The 21,536-nt window shown below is 40.3% G+C and overlaps 1 protein-coding gene across 3 annotated transcripts in view; it reads left to right on the forward strand.

The window, feature by feature from the left end:
• LOC124615739 (multiple C2 and transmembrane domain-containing protein) overlaps positions 1 to 21,536 on the forward strand; it is a 1,088,825-nt gene that overhangs the window by 980,373 nt on the left and 86,916 nt on the right. For all 3 annotated transcript variants that reach the window (XM_047143819.1, XM_047143821.1, XM_047143820.1), the window contains one exon: positions 16,695 to 16,843. In XM_047143819.1, coding sequence (XP_046999775.1) covers positions 16,695 to 16,843 — 149 coding nt within the window. The remainder of the gene's footprint in view (positions 1 to 16,694; positions 16,844 to 21,536) is intronic.

The raw sequence follows: 21,536 nt of genomic DNA on the forward strand, positions 1-21,536 counted from the left end.
TACGCCCCATTTCCTCAGGTCAAGATCATCCTTGACTGAACCCAAAAGAATCCTCAGTTTTGCAGATCGCCGAAAAGCACATTTAATGTCATATCTTTGGTTGTGAAGAAAACGTTATTTGGAGTTGTCAAGATAAATGAGACACGATGTTTACATACATATACTTACTTAAAAAGAAGATTTTTAAAGCCATATGTTGAATAAGCCCCACGCCAGAGTGGGTAGCCTCATCAGAACGACCTGGGGTCCAATCCAGAGAGTATGCACCTCCGCACGACACTTGCAAAGCCCTCTCAGCGGTTTAACAATTTACTTGTTTTGGAGGGACACAAAACGCGAGGGTACCTTTAAAAATTTACTCGCCTAAACAGATATTTTTCTTTTAGCTGTGAATGGGCCTAGTAACTGTGACGAGCAGTTTTAGCGTCTTATTATGTTGGTCACATAATAGTTCAAAAATAAAATTACATAGTGTTTGTTAGTGCTTAAATTAATGAAATGAAATGTTGTCAATTACTTTCAGATGGGTGTGCAGTGGAAACGTCCCACTGCAAATCCCATAGCAACACTTCTGTGGTTCAAAAGCGCTTCATTCCTTTTGGTAACAAGTTCAGTCTTAAAAGAAATGAATATCCATACATCTAAAGTATTGCCAGTAACTTGATATAGTTTTCAGAGTAATACATACGATTTTTGTAACAATAAAAAACTTCGTTGTGAGATGAGTTTCATTATTCTCGAAGGGAACATGGAATAGTTGAACCAGTAATATGGATAACATGGCAATGCAACATTCAGTAGTGTGGATTTATGATTCCATTACCGGTAAGCGAAAAGTCCACCTGCCCCCATTGTCACTGTGCAACAACTGGTTGCATTACTTTCATTTTCATCATCCAATAAAGCCGTTTAAACAGCGACGTTCAACAGTACCAGCATCGTTATAGTGAGAAACGTAATTTCATTTCATTTACCACCGCGACTATCTCATTTGTTATATACTGTTGGCCCTGGTTGCCTACTATTGTTCAGAGCACTTCAAATGTCGTGAACAGTTTACCGGCAAATCAAAACTGTGGGCTTGGCTGAAATTTATTTCTGAGCGGGTCTATATTTAGGACCACTAGACCGAAACTGGAGTACAAAAGCTGAATGAGAGGAATTGAGAAGAACAGATTAAAATGGTTTGGATATATAAAGAGAATGGAAGATGGAAAAATACCGAAACGAATGGTGGAGGCCAAGTTCGAGGGTAAGTGCTAGATATAAAGGAAGATGGATTGACTCGGTAAAGACAAGTTTAAGAAGAAAGTATCTGGGCTAGAACAAAACTGTTACAGAAAAAGGAGTGGTGGAAAGATAAAAGAAAGCGGAGAAGTATCATGTATGTCCCAGCCCGGTCTAATGGTGAATGAAGTGGAAACGAAGAAGACGACGACGACGACGAGATCACTAGGCTGATGCTGTGTTGCTAGTCATACGAGACGAAACTTCGTAATAACTGACCCGCAAAAAATGGCAATTTCAAATTAATTTTCGAATTTTAGGCCTATGATGCAGCATTTAGGATTTGTTATTTAATTATACCTACAAAAATTTGCTCTACAGTTTGATTCTGTGTAATGATGAGATTAGAAAAAGGAAAAGACCTGAAAGCATTAAAGTATTCAACTCGTTTTATTAATGTGCAATGAACAACTTTATTTTATACAAAAAGAAAACAAAATTGAGATTCGTGTCTATCAGGGTGGATTTTTATTTTTCAAGTTCATTTTTTTATTTGTATTACCCCCTAGACTGGTTCCATTGTACAAAACATCATGATGTGTGCCATCTATGTTCCATAGAAAACGGGAAAGCCGTGTTCCAAGTCCCCTCCATTTGGAAAAAGAACCTCATTTAATTTTTGTCTCAAAAAACCTTACTCATACTGTCTGCATACAACTCTGAATGGGACCGCATACTACTGGACCCGCTAGTATTTCTGCGCACAATATTATAGTTTTACAAGTTACCGGTGTAGCGATTTTGCATGAAAAATTCTGTACATCAATGTGGACATGTCTTTTATACCTATCTCAAAGGTATATACTATTCTTTTACTGAGTTCCAGTTCTTACATGCATAGTATTGAGCTACCACAATTCATGGTGGGGTGTCTGTGTATGCAAACAAAAATCTTAGTGCAAAGGAAATTGATTCAAAACAACTTTTTTACTGACCTGGATCTCGAACTGGCTTCGGTTGGTGTTACCAAATATTGATCTCTTTGTTATCTCTGTGTAGCATTCTCCATATGGTAACTTCTAAAATTTTATTGCACAAATGAAGGACTGTTTATCTTACCTTACACACCTTAAATCTAAAATTGCATTATGTAGCGACTTCAGCATGCCTGTAGGTGATGCATGTACTAAAGAGGGAAATCTTCATCCACTTAATAAACAGTTATGGGCTGTTTGTAGCAAACAAGTTCCCAACAGGGGGTGACGCCTGTCTAGACACAATTATCACCCATCTCAACATTTGGGATTACAATATCAATTTAGCTGAGCCAATGATTGCAGACCACAGTGCGTTAGCAATGGAACTCAGCATGAAGAGTAAGAGTAAACTGTAATCAAGCACATGGCACTCAAGCTTCACATAGAGAAGATGTGGCATATACCTGTGCTAGATAAATTAAAAGGCATTGTATTGACGTTCAGGCACCTGTGAAGACAGCTTTCGATCTGCCAACTAAAGACCTGCTTCATTGTAACTACTTAAGAGCCAAGAAGCTTTACAGAAAGGGAGCGCAGGATGCAAAGAAGAAATACAGTGACAAGGTCATTAAAGAGGCTGATAACCCATATAAAGCAGCTTGTAATCTGGTAAATGAAGACAGGAAATAGCATACATGTGCCTTAAATTCCTGTAGTCATGGTGCCTTCCATAGGTACTTTGTAAGGATAGTAATAAATACTGTAAATGAAATTCCAACTCAGACTTAGATCCCACTGCTTGCATAAAAACATATAAGCTACTGTGCGGTTAAAAACTGAGCGGGAGTGCACTCTAAAGACGTTGAAAAAATACTGAATACTTATACACATTCAGACAGTACAGATATCTGTGTCATGTCCTGCACAGTCCTGAAGAAGATTATTCCAGAGCGTGCTCACCCACTAGCCATAGTAACTAACAATTGTTTATACTTTGGTGTCTCCCCAGAACCCCTGAAACTGGCACAGACAGTTCCAGTCTACAAAAAGGTGACCTTTATGATGGGTCCAGTTTTAGACAAATTTCCAACGTTATGGAGCCTGTAATGAAACACCAACTACAAAATTACTTCGAAGACAATGAACACGTTCTGGACACACAGCAAGGTTTCCGCAATGGAAAGTCGACGGTTGCAGCAGAAATGGACTTAATTGGGAAGGTAAGGCAAGGGTTTGAAGACAGGAAAGTATGGCACTGACACTCTGTGACCTCGACATGGCATTTGAATGCATCTTGCACAAAATATTTCTTAGTAAATTAAGGTGTTATGCCAACCGAAAGCAGGTAGTATCAGTTCATGGTGCAATCTCCCGAGAACAAAATGTTCAAATGTGTGTGAAATCTTATGGGACTTAACTGCTAAGGTCATCAGTCCCTAAGCTTACACACTATTTAACCTAAATTAACCTAAGGACAAACACACACACCCATGCCCGAGGGAGGACTCGAACCTCACCCGGGACCAGCCGCACAGTCCATGACTGCAGCGCCTAAGACCGCTCGGCTAATCCCGCGTGGCTCGGGAACAAAGACTGGAGCATCCCATGCCTCAGGGGTTCGTCATAGAACCACTCCTTTTCCTTATTTACGTCAACGATCTGAGTTGCAACAACCACATGTTACAGTTCGCCGATAGCACCACTCTTTTCGCGAGAGGAAAAGCTGCTGGACAAGCTCTCCAAGCAATAAACGTGCTCTTTAAAAACGTCAAAGAATGGTTCATCGACATTAAAATGAAAAATAATGAAGAAAAAACACAACATCTGACGTGCAGCCTTAACAAAGTTGGATACCACGATAATATGGAGGCTGTCAAACTGTTGAGATTCATGATTGACAGCAAACTATCTATGTAGAGCATACCGTGTTTGTGTGATCCATGCTTAAAAAAATGGCTCTGAGCACATCTGAGGTCATCAGTCCCCTAGAACTTAGAACTACTTAAACCTAACTAACCTAAGGACATCACACACATCCATGCCCGAGGCAGGATTCGAACCTGCGACCGTAGAGGTCTCGTGGTTCCTGACTGAAGCGCCTAGAACCGCTCAGCCACTGCTACCGGCGCTTCATGCTTACCTGTTTAATATATCTTCTGAGGAGACTAAAAGGTGTGTCACCTGAACCATACCTTATAATAGTGTATTATGCAGTATTTCATAGCCACATAAATCATGGCCTACTGTTAAGTGTACACTCTACAGGCTGCAAGGATGGATGATGCTTCGAAAGAAAGCAGTTATAATCATTGTATCAAGCAAAAGACTGGAGCACTGCAAGCCTAAATTCATCCAGTTACGAATAACGACTATCTTCAGCCGGCACGTGTTTTTATGCCTCATCAATGTAAGAGAAAACCAAGGGGTTTTATGCATGAAGCAAGACACACTCAATAATGACACCCTTAACGAGACGAACCAACTTGTCGACTATCTGGAACACAAGATAGTTTTCCAATGATTGGTTTAAAAATGTTCATCTCATTGCCCAGAGAAGTGCAATCCCTGACACCAGGAACATTCAAAAGGAATATTCCACACTACCTTTTATTCCGCTGCAGAATTCTTCAATAGTGACCAAAGTAAATGGACTAAATAATACAGTTTTATATCTATATTAATCTAGCCTTGACATAGTCCGTCGCAGATCTAGTAATAAAGCAATAATAAAGTTCTCTGTGATGCAGACGTTTTGTCTTAGTCTCATTTTAGAAGCAGACACCAAATATGTTCTTATAATCGATCTAAGGATGGCTAGTCAGCTGCATCTAGTCCTCACTCAATGTTTTTCACCCTCGATCTCGACTATTAAACGATTTTATTAAGAAAATGCTTGACTTTTTGTAAAATATTAGATTGCTTGCTCCCATCCTGAACATGTCAGAAATTAAGCTTTAATAATTCAATTTATAACACTACTCTGAACAATGTGCGTGAGGCAAACAAGACGAGAAAATAAAATTTTCTTTTATAAATCCATATTCTCTGATAGTCTCTTCTGGATGCCCTAGAAGTCTACGGCGATACGTGGCAATAAATTCAAACAACCAGAGGCGCAGAATGCTTCTGTTTCTCGTCGTAGATGACCTAGTTGACATGGAGCACCCCTGAACATGAATATAGTATCAGTTCTTTTCCACTACTCTGTTTTGTCTGCGCAGTTACCCCTCTCCCCAACGTACTGCGGCCTATTTACTATTGTCTGCGAAACCTATGTTATGTAGTGTAATTTATACAAAAGTGGCAACATCGTTTGTTGCTTGTTTGCAGGGAGAGGGGGAGAATGAACCTCATTGCTGACCTTCCGTTATCGCTGCAGAAAGCAACAGTTGGATCAGTGCGAGAGCTTTTCTTCCACATCGAAGTCATGATCGAAATGTCGGGAAGGCAGATACATTTTGTTGCATATTTTTGACTTACGAGATAAGTACAAGACGTCGACAAATAATAGAATTTGTGCGGAAATCGTGTATTGCTTATTTAGGCATGAAGCTCGGAGATACGAACAAGTCATTTGTTCCACACCAATGTGTTTCATACATGCGTGGAGTAATTAATGAAGTGGAATGCGTGAACTGCTTGACTTTCGCTATTCCCTCGGTATTATGTGAACGGAAGGTTCGCTTCGATGATTATTACTTCTGTATGAAAAAAGTAAAAGGATATAACAAAAGAAACATGAACAAAATTGTGTGTCCGAACGAGATTCGGCAGTTTCATAGTTGACCTTTCGTTCAATGTCCAAGACTGCCGATCCCCTCTCCACTAACATCAATGGATACATGTGAATTCACTGGAGCGGGGGTAAGTAAAAAAAAAAAAAATGGTTCAAATGGCTCTGAGCACTATGGGACTTAACATCTGAGGTCATCAGTCCCCTAGAACTGAGAACTACTTAAACCTAACTAACCTAAGGACATCACACACATCCATGCCCGAGGCAAGATTCGAACCTGCGACCGTAGCAGTCGCGCGGTTCCGGACTGAAGCGCTTAGAACCGCTAGGCCACCGCGGCCGGCGGGGTAAGTTATGAAAGTAATAAATTTCAAGTGTGGTGCTGGTAGTAACATAAACCTACTCAAACAGAACTTATCAATTTGGCGGAAGATTTGGAGCTCCAAAAGTTGCAGCACAACTTCTAGGATCACATCTCAGTGAAAATGATTTACATGCACACAATACATAATATTCAATGTGTAGGAATTCTGTCAAAGATTTTGGAAATTTTTTGTTGTAGATGGTTTAATGGGTCCCGAGTTCGAGTCTCGGTTTGGCACACAGTTTTAATCTGCCAGGAAGTTTCATATCAGCGCACACTCTGCTGCAGAGTGAAAATCTCATTCTGGAAACATCCCCCCAGTGCTAAGCTATGTCTCCGCAATATCCTTTGTTCCAGGAGTGCTAGTTCTGCAAGGTTCGCAGAAGAGCTCCTGTGAAGTTTGGAAGGTAGGAGACGGAGTACTGGCGGAGCTGAGAGGACGGAGCTGTGAGTCGTGCTTGGGTAGCTCAGTTGGTACACACTTGCCCGCGAAAGGCAAAGGTCTCGAGTCCGAGTCTCGGTCCGGCACACAGTTTTAGTCTGCAAGGAAGTTTCATGGTTTAATGGGGTTCGGCAAAGACATCGCCGGATTAGTGACGAAAGTTGGAGGTCAAAACGATAACAGTAAGCAATGTCGGTTATTTGAGGATTGTTCAAAGCGAAGTTTGAAACCAGTATTGCTACATATTGGAAATCAGCTAGCATGGATTCCAATTGCGTATTCAGCACACTTTTGGTTTGCTATACATGTGAACGGGACAGTAGAATAGGGTGACGAGACTTCCAAAATCAAAATACGGAACCAAAACTAGAAGTTAAAATGAATGGATATTTTTTAGAAACTTTTGTTAATAGGCCTATTATATCTAGTAAACTTGTTGCTGTATGCAACAATTCCATGAATCATCGTACCATTTTGCTAACATTTATACTAAAAGGTACATCAAAATACCTTCCATCGCTAACCGAGTAAATATTTTATTGTTGCGGCATGCAAACACAGTTCATCAGTTTCACCCAATGAAGTCTTTACCTATGGTAGTAAATTACTATTATTTACGTAGGGTACTTATTTTTCAATCTTGATTGGCCTGCGAGTTCCACCGAGGGTGGTTTCAGAAAAACGTTTTATGTATATCTATTTCAGATGTTTCATATTTTCAAGCGGAACGTTATAAAAATCAACACATGAAGTATCCAGAAAATGAATCTTTGTTATAATTATTTCCTTAACAGTTTACTCACTAGAGCTCTTCTTTTTTTCAGTTCAAAAAGTATTTGTGATCGAGAACCCCTTTTCTGCAATTACACTACTGCCAGGTAGAGCTAGCACAAATGCAGTAATGAGCTACAAATTCTTGCAGCAGTTATCTTGATATGTAAAGAAGTTGAAAATGATAGACCTCGTTCAGTTTGGTTTAATCAAATTGTATATTTTCTTTATTCTTTGGGTATGACCATATTTGTTCTCTATTTGGTTGTGCTACACAATACTTGGAAACAGGCTATTGCTGTCCACGAGACGGTTAATGAAAAATGGGACAATATAAGTCCCGTACATATTTTGTCGGGATAACGGGACTCAAGCTAAGTAAGAGACGATCTCTTAATATCCCACCCTACAGTAGGGAGTATCATGAACGTTGGAGTAGAATAGAGGAGCCAAAGAGGAAATACGCGGTAGCGGGATCGATGAATATTGTGAATGAGCATTTGGTCAATCTTAATCACGTTGTATTGTCTCCACTGCACATCAAATTAGGACTGATGATCAGTATTTGAAAAGCGTTCAACACGTGCAAACCTAAATGAAACCTTTATCTGGTAAGTGTCCAAATCACTATATTTGCTTCTTCTAATTCGTATATGTGTTACGTTACTTCTTTTTACAACTATATTGTTCGGTTTCGTCTCCATCTTCCTGCGATTGCTTTCCGATTTCCTTCAGTACATATTTCGATGGTGGTGGTGGACTGGTGGTGCAAAAACCAGTCGTGACGTACACATGGCTTCACTTTCAAGATCAGAGCAATCGATTTAGTCAGAGCCGGCCGAAGTGGCCGAGCGGTTCTAGGCGCTACAGTCTGGAACCTCGCGACCACTACAGTCGCAGGTTCGAATCCTGCCTCGGGCATGGATGTGCGTGATGCCATTAGGTTAGTTAGCTTTAAGTAGTTCTAAGTTCTAGAGGACTGATGACCACAGCAGTTAAGTCCCATAGTGCTCAGAGCCATTTGAACCATTTAGTCAGAAATTCATATTTTCATGCAAACTCCAGACAAAAGGCTAAAATATATTGACCTATGTAATGCATTGTAGCTCTCCATGAGACTGATGCCGCTTTCTGCCAGATGGTTAACAGTTTTGTTTATTCATTAGTTCTAGAGTGTTGATGAAATCTTTATTTTCAAGCTCTGTGAAGGATATGCCCTAAGGAACTCGTTACGCAAGTTCACTCGTGGTAAAATACACTCTTTTTTTTATATTCAGAACAAACAGCTACATCCCATTATCAATGATTTCTGGGATTCTGTCGATACTTGAACCCTTTTAATATTTCCAGAATGAGATTTTCACTCTGCAGCAGAGTGTGCACTGATATGAAACTTCCTGGCAGATTAAAACTGTGTGCCAGACCGAGACTCGAACTCGGGACCTTTGCAGGAGAACTTCTGTAAAGTTTGGAAACTAAGAGACGAGGTACTGGCAGAAGTAAAGCTGTGAGGACAGGTTGTGAGCCGTGCATGGGTAGCTCAGTTGGTAGAGCACTTGCCTGCGAAAGGCAAAGGTCCCGAGTTCGAGTCTCGGTCTGGCACACAGTTTTAATCTGCCAGGAAATGTCCTTTTAATATTTTCGTCCGATTGACAGCCTCATGATTCAGTACACTGAAGATTTTCATTTTTTAATCAGAAGTCACATTAGGATAAAAAAATTGCAAGGTGACAGATGTGGAAGAGACTTCAGGTTGCTTAAAGCCACACCAGATATGTGACAATCGACAATCTGATATCTACAAAACTACGAAAAAAAGGTTTAAATCCATACAGAAGGGACACAGAACCAACCTTCGACTGTCATACTAACAAGCAAAATATAAATATCACAAATTCGGTTCTTGTGATGATAACTCAAGTTCTTCAAGGAACACAGACATTTTCAAGCAATAAATGCCTTTCGCCATCCACGTGAATGGTGGATAACCCTTCAACACGTGTTTTTTTAGGGGGAGCGGGTGGGGGGGGGGGGGGGGGGGGGGAAGAAGGTAGGACAGTGAAATTGTTGAGATGGTGTTAGTTCATGTGTGTGGATGTTCCTCAAAATCAAGTATCTCTTATTCAACGCTACTGGGACCTGATAGTCAGTCAAGACAAAAGAACGATCATTTAAATTAGACGATCAAAATACGAGCAAATTAGATATGATATAACTAGCAGACATTGGTGTGTTCATTGTCTCTATGTGCCCATAAACAAAAGCAGATGTAACATGCACAGTGAAACATGAGGATACTTTTTCCACAAAATACTGAAAGCTAAGATTGGTAGCCATCGGAAGCAAGTGACAATCAGTCCGGAGACTTACAAGTCTTTCGATTTCTATGGAAACAGCTACGAATGGCATAAGGTCTGATGGACCCAACAGATGGTGTTTTTTAGGAAATGAAAAGAGAAGAGCTGAAAAGGCAACACAATGACAGCAAGGGCAGAGGCAGCCAGCTGCCTTTGTCTGGAAAACTATAGCGTTTGGAAACTGAACTCGCAGCACCCTGTCATGCCAAACACACACACACACACACACACACACACACACACACACACACACACACACACACACACACACACACACACACGTACCAGTATTACATCAGTTGATATTGACTAATAGCGAGTGCACCCAAAGCCATTTGTCATGAAATTGATAAAGTATTTTCCTGTATCCCACTGTTTTCCTTGTAACTGAAAGCTTCCAGTAGTGCTGTTCCTCAACATTGAGATGTTTTTTTCTCATGTTACCAGCCAGTGTCAAAAACAAAATGTGAATAGGCTATAGAACATTACCTGCTTGATAACAAAACAATATGTACAATCTCATGTAAGCTGTTGTACACAACAGCATCTGTTTCATACATAGCTGGTTCCTAATTACAGTGGTATTGTCAGTGTGTTTGGTGATCAATGAACACAGTTTTTCAACAGTTCTGAGTTTTATTTTGTAAGACATCGGTCTTTGTTTCCTCCATCACTCCCTCCTCCTCCAAAACTAATATCAACTACCCCATCCAGGTCAGATTTGGGTTGTGCTGTTGAGACAATACAGTGTCCTGTGTCCTTTTTCAAACAAACAATATAGCATTCTATAATATGAGAAATCATGACTTCAGCTGTTTATGGGTATTGATATAAATCAATGGTGAAGATTAGAAATTTATGCCAGACAGGGACTCAAACCCAGATCTTCTGCTTCTGGTTGCCCTAATCATCTCAGCCATCCAGCATACTTCCAATCCAACCTGAATTCTCAGCTTGTCAAGTGCAAGTAGCTCCATTACTCTTTAGCTCCACTGCTAATAACATTCACTAAGTCCTACAGGTTGTGAACACATGGTTGATGACAAATGAGAGTTTGGGTCTGACTGTGAGTTATGCGCATAAGAGCCAAATGATAGCATGGCCACTGGCAATAAATGTAAAATCCAGGTTCGAGTCCCAGTCTGGCACAAATTTTCATTGTTGTCACTATTATACAGCTGATGGTGGTCCATATTCACAGCTGCGATACATTTCAAGATGACTGTAGTCACCACAGTGCCTGTTCCTTTGGACATCCATGCATGTCTGAAGGAATATTACATCATAATTCGGAATAACACAGGCACTGCAGTATCTTAAAGTCCCACAGGGGTCTGGAAGATATGGAGCATCCGCACTGAATGTACCTAGAGCTTTCCTCACTCATATTTCTGTGTGTGTGTGTGTGTGTGTGTGTGTGTGTGTGTGTGTGTGTGTGTGTGAAGACACAAAAAATTTTCTTTATAGATTGCCTACACAATGCTGCTTGTTCATCCTCTTCTGGATCATTGCTATGTGGTACGGGTTCCTTATGAGGTAGGACAAACATAGGACATTGAAAAAGTTCACAAAAGGGTATGATAAGCATATTGGTGACAGTCATTAAAACATATACATTTTTTGGCGCAGGGAGATCTTTTCATGAAATTTCAATCACCAACTTCTGCCTGTGATTGCCTAACTATTTTGTTGACTCACACCTGCTTAGGGAGAAATGGCTATCATAATAAAATAAGAAAAATCAGTTCTCGCACATAAAGCTTTGGGTGTTTGTTTTTCCCATGTGCTATTTGAAAGTGGAATGGACAAGAAATACTGTGAAGCCTCTGTCAATAACCTAAGTGTGATATACAATCATGTAGATGTAGATGAATGTGAGTCCAGTGTGGTAACCACTGCTTGGTTGGAAATATATAGTCCGGGCCATTAATATCCTTCAATCAAAATCTCGAAGGAGGAGCAAAAGTGGTTGCAAAGTTAAGGGTCAGTGGAGGCTTGTGAGGTAGCATGGGGATATGGCTTTTGTGTTGTGTGTGTTTCTGTGTTTCCATTTTACTCTACAGTCCAGTCATAGCTGGAGTAGCTATACTTGGCCATGTATATGTCAACCAGTGCAGCCATTGTATCTATGACTTATACTCATCATCTACCCTAACATTTGATAGTTGGATTCCTTTTCCAGAAGAAGTGCCTGCAACAGACCAATGAAAATTATATGAAATTATAGGCTGGGAGACCTCATCTGGAGTAGTTCAGGTGCCAGTGTAAATCTTCGTATTCGATGCACTTCAGTGACTTGTGTGCATCACTGATAATGAAATGAAGATGAGGACAACACAACATCCAGTTCCCCAATCAAAGAAAATCTCTGATCTGGCCTCAAATTAAACCCTGCACCCCAGGATCTAGATTCAGAAATGCTGTCCATTAGACCATGAGCTCTTCATCACTTATTTAACACAAGCAAACCAAACACAGCACAATGAAATAAAACATGACCTTCAACTATATCTGCTGCCCACAGTGCTGTTAGATACACTGTTGTATGAGAAAAGTTAAGCACCCAGAAAGGCAGGATGAAACAAAATGAAACTTTATGGGTTGAGAGGATATGTTATGTTATTTCAGTGATTACAATACTGAATCAAAGTTACAAAGAACTTAGTAGTATGAGCCCATTTATTTGTATGACATTGCACCCCTTCTGCCCTGGATGCATACACTGATTCACTTTTGAAAGGTGTCATTAAGCTATTTTATCCTCTCCTGAGGCAAACTGGCCTACAACTGTTGTCACTGGTCCTTGATATCTAGAATACTGGCACCAGTGGTACAGAGTTGTCATCCAAGCTGTTTTCTCATAGAGTTCAAAGTATGTGGCATGTGTGGATGGGCATTGTCCTGCTGAAAAATGGCACCATGATACTTTTGCATGAGAGGTAATACCTAAGGATGCAGGACGTCTGTGATGTACCATTGTGCCATCAGAGTTCCTTTAATCAGCACCAGCCATGACCTGAAGTCACACCCGATGGCTTCCCATACCATGGTGGTGCCAGCAGTACCACAACTGAACCTCTCAAAAACACTGAAAGAATAGGACCTCTCTCCAAGTCACCACCATAAATGCTGATAACGGTCGTCAGGGTTAGCACAGAGCAGTGTTTCATTGTTAAACATGATGTGACACATTTCATGAGGAGTCCATGCTTCCCAATCATGTCATCACTCCAAATGTAGCTGTTGTGTTGTGGTGTTAACAGCAGCTTATGCATGGGACAACAATTCCCCAGCCTGGCTGGTGCTAGTCTCTTGCTGATGGTTTGGGATGAAACAGAATGTTGCAGGGAGCCCATTATTTGTTCTCAGATGAAGGGATAACGATGAGCTTGGTGAACAATATGGCGATCCTCCTGTGTGGGGGACAGATGTGAATGACTGGAATTTTGATGTCAAATATGCCTACCATCACATTCCCATGCATCCCCATCATCAGATCTCTGTGACATCGAAAAGCAAATACCTGGGTACTGCATGATGTGAATAGCTGACCAAATGGACACCCTCAGTGAGGCTATATTCAAACTCTGTCAGGCGTTGATAGTGTTGTCTCATATGTTTACACAGTATATCCATGTGCTTTGCAGTGATCACTTAACATCTGATACTGTTGACATTCTTATACACCCTTTCAGCCTGGGAACAACACTAAACACACAAATGCACTTTGATGGCTATTCTACCTGTCACTGAGAATTGCAACTTTTATTCATTTAGATACCAACTAATGGTGTGTCCATGTATTAAATAACATTGACATCTGACTGTGTCTTCTGAGGGCTTCACTTTTTATTGTGAAGCAGTATAAATAAGATGGGTCAAGGCTGGAAACAACACATTAGTTGCCCAAAGTCTTTTGACTTATACTAGTTCAGAGGTAGAGAGCCAATCACTCAACAAAACATTTACAGGCTCAATAACTTTGATTTGTTAATTACAGGGTCCTGTCAGCACTGCAGCTGTAATTTCCGCACCATGGATCATGCGCTTCCAATTTCGCATTTAGCCAGCTTTCCATACCTAGTATTATATGAGCTCCACAGCTTTTGAGGAGTGCTTCAAATTCTAGCACTATATAACAAATTCTCTGACATTTAATCACTAGTATTTTAATTGTTTCGTTTGTGGAGGGCATTTTGTTGGGTCTTGCACTAATATTTCAGTCTCTTCTACACCTATTATTATCTGCATTGCATAGAGAGTAACCTAAGCAAAAAATACCTTGTGTGCATCACATACGAAGTTACCTGTCTGGATCAAAGCCTCTGATGTGTAGTGCACCTCTGACCCATTTAGAGGGACACTACTGTTCTAAACCTTATGGCACAAACCCAAGAAGTCACAGCTTAGCTTGTCATAGAGCCTGGTTAAAGCCTTCTACTTGGCTCAAAACCAGAGGGATCTGGCCAGTTTGGATGACAATGTTGTAAATTACTTTCTTTACTGAAACTCTGTAAGCAAGGCTGGTCCTCTCATTCTTCTCTCCCAGTCATTGGAATGAAACAAGTATGACTTCAGAACCCAGGCAACAGGCATTGTTCTCTCCACATATGAATCACAATCTGCAGTTAGTTAGGCCTGGTTCTCTCAGTGGCTGGTGAAACAGTGTCTTCAGCATGTTGTATGAGGTCTCCAGACTTACACACAGTGAGTACAAGGGGCATGACTGCCTACTCTACATTTCATTTGCAAAGTTTCAGTTTCTATTTCAGTGCAGATACCACCTCAGATTTGTTGGTCACCACCTCCCAATGACACTACCTCACTAGTTCACCTAACACATTTACTTAAAGCTGCTTCCAATCACTTCACAGCAGCCATAGTGTTTTCCAACTTCTGATGAACAGCAACTCACACCTTGTCTGAGAATGGCATTCACAGTGGGGACGCATTGTAACTAATGGGATGTCTGATCTAACACTAAACAAATAAATTTGGTTTCTCTGACTCAGTTGTGCTGCCTATATACCCATCACAGAAATACAAGCTGATTTGTTTGAATCACCTGATAACTGTTTACATTATGGCTCAATCAGAATTATTCTTGTATTTTATAAATTTTGTGTATACAATTTAATTCATCAACCATTCATACTTCTGATAAAATTATGAGAAGGAGAGTCACTACTCACCATATAGCAGAGATGCTGAGTTGCAGTTAGGAACAACAAAAAGACTCTCACAATTATAGATTACGGCCATTAAGGCCTTTGTCAACAATAGACAGACATACGCACACACCCACACAAACATAACACGACTGCAATCTCTTGCAGCTAAAACCACACTGTGTGGTTTCAGTTGCCTGAGACTGCAGTCGTGTGTGTGAGTTGTGTTTGCGTGAGTGTGTGGGTGTGTGCATATGTCTGTCTATTGCTGACAAAGGCCTTAACGGCCAAAAGCTATAATTGTGAGGGTCGGTTTGTTGAGCCTAAATTGCAACTAAGCGTCTCCACTATATGGTGAGTAGCAACTTTGCTTCTCATAATATTGTTACATTCCATCCTGGATTTTCCATTGTTTGATTCTTACTTCTGTATAACACAGAAGGATACTGTTATTCACTATGTGTGTTCAGAGTAAACAGATTACCTCAAAATATTGTAACTCTATAATTTTGATATTTTTATCACAAGATTAAAAGATATTATAATTAGTGGAAAATCTTGTTTTGTGTTACTGAAATACATCATATTCCTACAAACTAAACAAGCTTTATTTTATGATAAATGTGTACAATACATACGCAATTTTGGCAATTACACAAGTCATTCTCACAGATATATTATAGGGCCTTTGAGGTTCTTGTGGTAGAACAATGTAAAAGCCAAGTAAAATGAACAAATTTTTTGAGGTGTAATTTTTCTGCTTCTTAGAGTATACATTTTGATTGTATCTGAAAAATTTAAACTGTATGTTGGACCAAGACTGAAGAGCAACATCTGCTTTATAACATTATTTCAGTGTAGATTGTGCTGTTTGACCTCAAGAGCACACGTAAAACTTCAACTTATCACATTCTACTCGCCATCTCTAGCATCCAGACCATCTGATTTTAATCGGCAGGTCTCAGTCGCTTTGCTATGAAAGGCACAGGTTGGCACACATATTTGATCTGCTTGGAAATTTCAGTAAGAAGTGTTTGTAGACAAGTTTATCTAGTGAAAATACTGCAGAACCAAAGAGGCTAGACGCAGTGACACTGTCTTGGCTGCTAACTTTCAGCAACCATGACAGTCAGAGATTTATTTGACAGTAAAGCTATCAATATTCTAAAAAGAACTTAGCATATGGTGCTGAAAACTGCACTAGTGAAATGGTGAATAGTTGTCAGTGAAATGCTATCCATATACTAGGTAACAATGACACCACTGGGTCTTCTTGAGAGCCCCACTCGAGGAAGGAAGTATAAAGTACTTTTTTCAGAAGAACCAAAATCAGAGAGATTATTGTTGTACTATTGCCAAGTAAAGAGAGCAATGCTGGAGGTTTAAGTGGAAGGGTATGGCGTATTCTCAAAATACATCAAAGAATCTGTGTTGGCATCTTTAGATTTGTTAATCATCTTTACTGATGGGTAATCTTCTGTTACTACATAAGTATGTGTTGTGTGTTCAATTGTATGCTTCTTGATTTATATTGGTATTGCAGTAGCATGATTCTGCATCACAATAATTTTTGATATTTTTGGTTTATCCTTTTGGATCAAAAACACATTTTTGGACAGTTGTGTTTGAATATAATTTTTTGTTTGTTTCAGTATTTCCAGCGTAACACTAAACTGAGTGATGTTAATCGCCGCCTGAAGAGCCAAATCTGGAGTTCTGTAGTTACAATCGTTCTTGTGGAAGGGAAGAATCTCCTGCCAATGGACATTGATGGCTTCAGTGACCCATATGCCAAGTTCAGGTGTGGGAAGTATCTGCTCACAGAGCTACAAAATAGGAAGGGTATTGCTATAAGTACTTTCTTGGAGTAGCTTTGTAGCACTAAAAATTTGGTTAGCATGGATAAGCATATTTAATAATATAATATAATATGTACTCATATATTCAATTAAACATAGCTCAGATTTTCAGAGCAAAAATGATTAGAAATATATTATTTTAGTTTAAAATCAAAACATTTAATTGAGGAACAAGCAACCATTAGTTTCCTGAATGAATGACAAAACCAGTTGGTTTGAGTGTCTGTCAACTTTGTTGCAACTGTTAATTTCTATTAATGATAAAGTATCTGGAACTTTATTATACCTTAGATTGGATTGAGCAGCATTTTGGCTGCCATATTTTGAGTACAAATATTTAAACTATTCAAGTGTGGATAAACTTGGACTCTCAGATTTTCTAAAAAAAATTACTTAATTTGAAGAATTTGGCAGTTGTAACTCATGGTTTACTGTAAAATGTATGTACCATTGCTTCTTCCAGCACAACGTCTTTATGCACATGTACAATGATTTTTAATGATTTGTTAATGTGGACATATTACTAAAATAAACTAATATTATGCCAAGGTTGAAAATGCTGCTTCAGTTGTAAATTACTTTATTTTCACATGATCAGTTTCAGACTGTTATAAGCCCATCTTCAGGTATTTCAGGAGTCATAGCTGTGCTGTGGTCCCCGAGCGCCACGTGTACCAGTCGCGTCGTGCTGTTCCGCTCTCATAGGCTGCAAACTGTGCATGTGGTGTTCGGGGACCATAGCACAGCTACAACACCTGAGGATGGGCTTATAACAGTCCAAAACTGGTCATGTGACAACTGAAGTGGTATTTTCAACCTCTGCTATAATGCTCAGTTGCGGATGTTCTTCCAAAAGGATTGTTTGTAATATTATGCAGCTGCCCACCCTGGTGTAAATGGTTTGATTTGATGTCACGTGTGTGGGCTGAGAGTCACTTTCTACTCAAACAGCTTCTCACTTGGCATCACAAGGCTAAGATAATCCCATTCCAGACCCTTCCATCACAGAAATATTTAAGGTGGTCATCATAGAATGAACCTAGGTCCTCTAAAACCATGTGTGACATTAGCAACTGGACCGTAGAGGCTATTAAAGAGTAACTAGAAATTGAAAGCAAGGGTGCAATTAACATATTGACACAATTTCATAGAAGCATTTGGTATATTGTAAAAGTAACATACTATGACAGAATATTCACAATGAAGTAACTAAATAGGACTGTCATAATCCCTTTTCAAACCCAAGATTTGCATGCTGATATCACAAAATAAATGCAGTTATTCTATAACACAAGTTCCTAATTTTTTGAAACCCTCTGAAATATTTTATGGTTATAATAAATGTTAGTATGACTGAGCAGTGTTACTTAGATAAAATGTTGATGTTTCATCATTTCAATCTCACTGTATATGCAGTCATATGAACAATAGAGATGCGAGGTAACACTATGCCTTTCGAGTGGTGGTCACAGTCTTCTCAAATGGCACATGTTTGTGTGTAGAATATTGGTTCATATCAACAATGTAGGAAAAGATAGATTGCTACTTACTATAAAGATGATACATTAAGTTGCAGACAAACAATACTAAAAGACACTTACACATAAGCTTTTGGGCACAGCCTTCATCAGAAAAAGAGAAATACACGCCATTCATTCACACAAGCAAGCTCACCTTACACACAGATGATCAACAGTTTGGGCATAAGCGCAACTATCACTTGGGATGGAAGCATTATCATATGGGATGGAAGCAATAGTGTGGAGGGTGCAGGGAAGGCAAAGGGATAGCAGTCTGCTGGGGAGAAAGTGGAGCACTGTGACACAGAGTGTGCAGGGACTATAATGCCAACAAGCACAGCATCAGGAGGTTGTGGGGCAGAGAGGGGGGGGGGGGAGGGGGGGGGGGAGAATAGAGCAAAAAAGGAGAGGAGTGAGGAAAAGATGGGTGAGTGTGTTGGCAGTGGGCTGCAAACAGAGAGGTTGGGAGACCAGAATGGGGAGGTGGTGATAGGGCAGAGGGGATGGAAACTGTTGGGTGGAGGGTGTAGGGACAGATGTTACCATAGATTGAGGCTGAGATAGTTACAGGAGCAGGTAATGTGCTGTAAGGAGAATTCCAGTCTGTGAAGTTTAGAAAAACTAGTGATGGACGGGAGGATCCAGATGGCTCAGGTACTGTAGTGGCCATTGAAATCAAGCCTGTTATGTTCAGCTGCATATTGTACCACAGGGTGGTGTACTTTGCTCTTGGCCACAGTTTGGCTCTGGCCGTTTATCCTGCTGGACAGCTGGTTGGTAAATAACATGGCTGCTTTTACAGGTGGCACAGTCCCAGATTCAGTAGGATAAATTCTTCCGGGTTATATGGCCGTGGTCCATGGAATTCTTCTATTTCTAACGTTTCGTCCAATACTACGTTGCACATCTTCAGAGGTATGGCTGGTCCTGCTGAGTCCTGCCGACTGCTGAGTCGGGTGTCGGTGAGCAGCCTAAATACTGAGGAAAGTGGGCGTGGCCTAGCTTGCACATAGAAGCAGAGAGAAAACTAGTCAAAGATAAAATGTAACTATCGATAATAGTCCGTCATAGATTAAAAATCACTTATTGATTCTGTAAAGCCACTGTCCATATCTTGCTTAATTTCAAGGCCTCTTCTTTTCTATTACAATTATCTTCATGTTTATAAATTTCAGTAGCCTCCCTATACAGTCGTGGATAATAGTTCGTGGTAGCACTTAAAACTGTAGTTTCAGAAAACTTAACTACATGGTCACCTGACTGAAGTGCATGTTCCACAATGGCCGATTTATCTATTTCTCCCAGTCGGCAAAGACTTTTATGCTCCTTTACCCTTGTATTCACACTTCTTTTCGTAGTACCAATGTAGACCTTGCCACAAGTACACGGAATTTTATACATACCACTAGATGATAATGGTGGCCTTCTATCTTTAACAGAATGAAGTACTTGTCCTATTTTCTTGTAGGTTTGAATACCAGTTTCACGTTATGTTTCAGCAAAATTTTGCCGATTCGATCTGTAACCTTACTAATAATTAATTTATAAGCAATGCTGTGTACACAGTAATGGAAGAATGCGGTGTCTTTACCTTTCATTAGTAAGGTTGCAGATCGAATTGGCAAAATTTTGCTGAAACATAAAGCGAAATTGGTATTCAAACCTACCAGAAAATTGGACAAGTACTTCATTCTGTTAAAGATAGAAGGAGACCATTATCATCTAGTGGTGTGTATAAGATTCCGTGTACTTGTGGCAAGGTCTACATTGGTACTACGAAAAGAAGTGTGAATATGAGGGTAAAGGAGCATAAAAGTCTTTGCCAACTGGGAAAAATAGGTAAATCAGCCATTGCGGAACATGCACTTCAATCAGGTGACCATGTAGTTAAGTTTTCTGAAACTACAGTTTTAAGTGCTACCACGAACTATTATCCACGACTGTATAGGGAGGCTATTGAAATTTATAAACATGAAGATAATTGTAATAAAAAAGAAGAGGCCTTGAAATTAAGTGAGATATGGACAGTGATGTTACAGAATCGATAAGTGATTTTTTATCTATGACGGACTATTATCGATAGTTACATTTTATCTTTGACTAGTTTTCTCTCTGCTTCTATGTGCAAGCTAGACCACGCCCACTTTCCTCGGTATTTAGGCCGCTCACCGACGCCCGACTCGTCAGTCGGCAGGACTCAGCAGGACCAGCCATACCTCTGAAGATGTCCAACATAGTATTGGACGAAACATTAGGAATAGAAGAATTCCATGGACCACGGCCATATAACCCGGAAGAATTATCAACAACAGTACCATCCGGTCGTGAAAGCTTTCATTGCATGATCAGTAGGATAAACCTGTGACAGGAATGGGATAAAAAGTTCTGGGTGAGCGGATTGGCAGATTTTGCACCTGGATCTTCCACAGGAATATGATCCTTGTGGCACGGAGTTGGGATTAGGACTGGCATAGGGATGAACTAGGATGTTGTGGAGGTTGGATAGGTGATGAAACACCACTTGAAGAGGAGTGGGAAGGATCTCAGGTAAAGCCCTGATGAAGAATATGGTTTAGTTGTTCCTGTCCAGGGTGGCAATGGATGACATAGGGGGCTCTCCTTTGAGACTGTGTCTTGGGGATGGTGAGAGGATTGGGGATGTGTGTGGAAATGGCATGGGAGATATGTTTGCGGACTAGGTCTCAGGGATAGTGTATGTCTGTGAAGGTCTTGGTGAGACCCTCAACATACTGGGCATGGGAGTTATTGTCACTGCAGATATGCCATTCTCAGTGACCAGGCTGTGTGGGAGGGATTTTTGGTGTGAAAGGTATGACAGTTGTCTAAATGCAGGTACTGTTGGTGATTGGTGGGCTGACTGTGGACAGAGTTGCAGATGGAGCCATCAAAGAGGAGGTCAACATCTAGGAAAGTGGCATGTTGGGTATAACTTGAACCAGACTAGGGATTTGTCATTTTGGAAGGCTAGGAAGGTCTCCCTAGATGCCCATAAACACGTTGGCACAGGAGAGTGCCATGCGGGGGCCCACAGCTATGCCCCAGATTTGTTTGTATATCTTCTCTTCAAATGAGAAGTAATTGTGGGTAAGGATAA

The sequence above is a fragment of the Schistocerca americana genome, chromosome 5 (assembly GCF_021461395.2).
Source record: "Schistocerca americana isolate TAMUIC-IGC-003095 chromosome 5, iqSchAmer2.1, whole genome shotgun sequence".
NCBI lineage: Eukaryota > Metazoa > Arthropoda > Insecta > Orthoptera > Acrididae > Schistocerca > Schistocerca americana.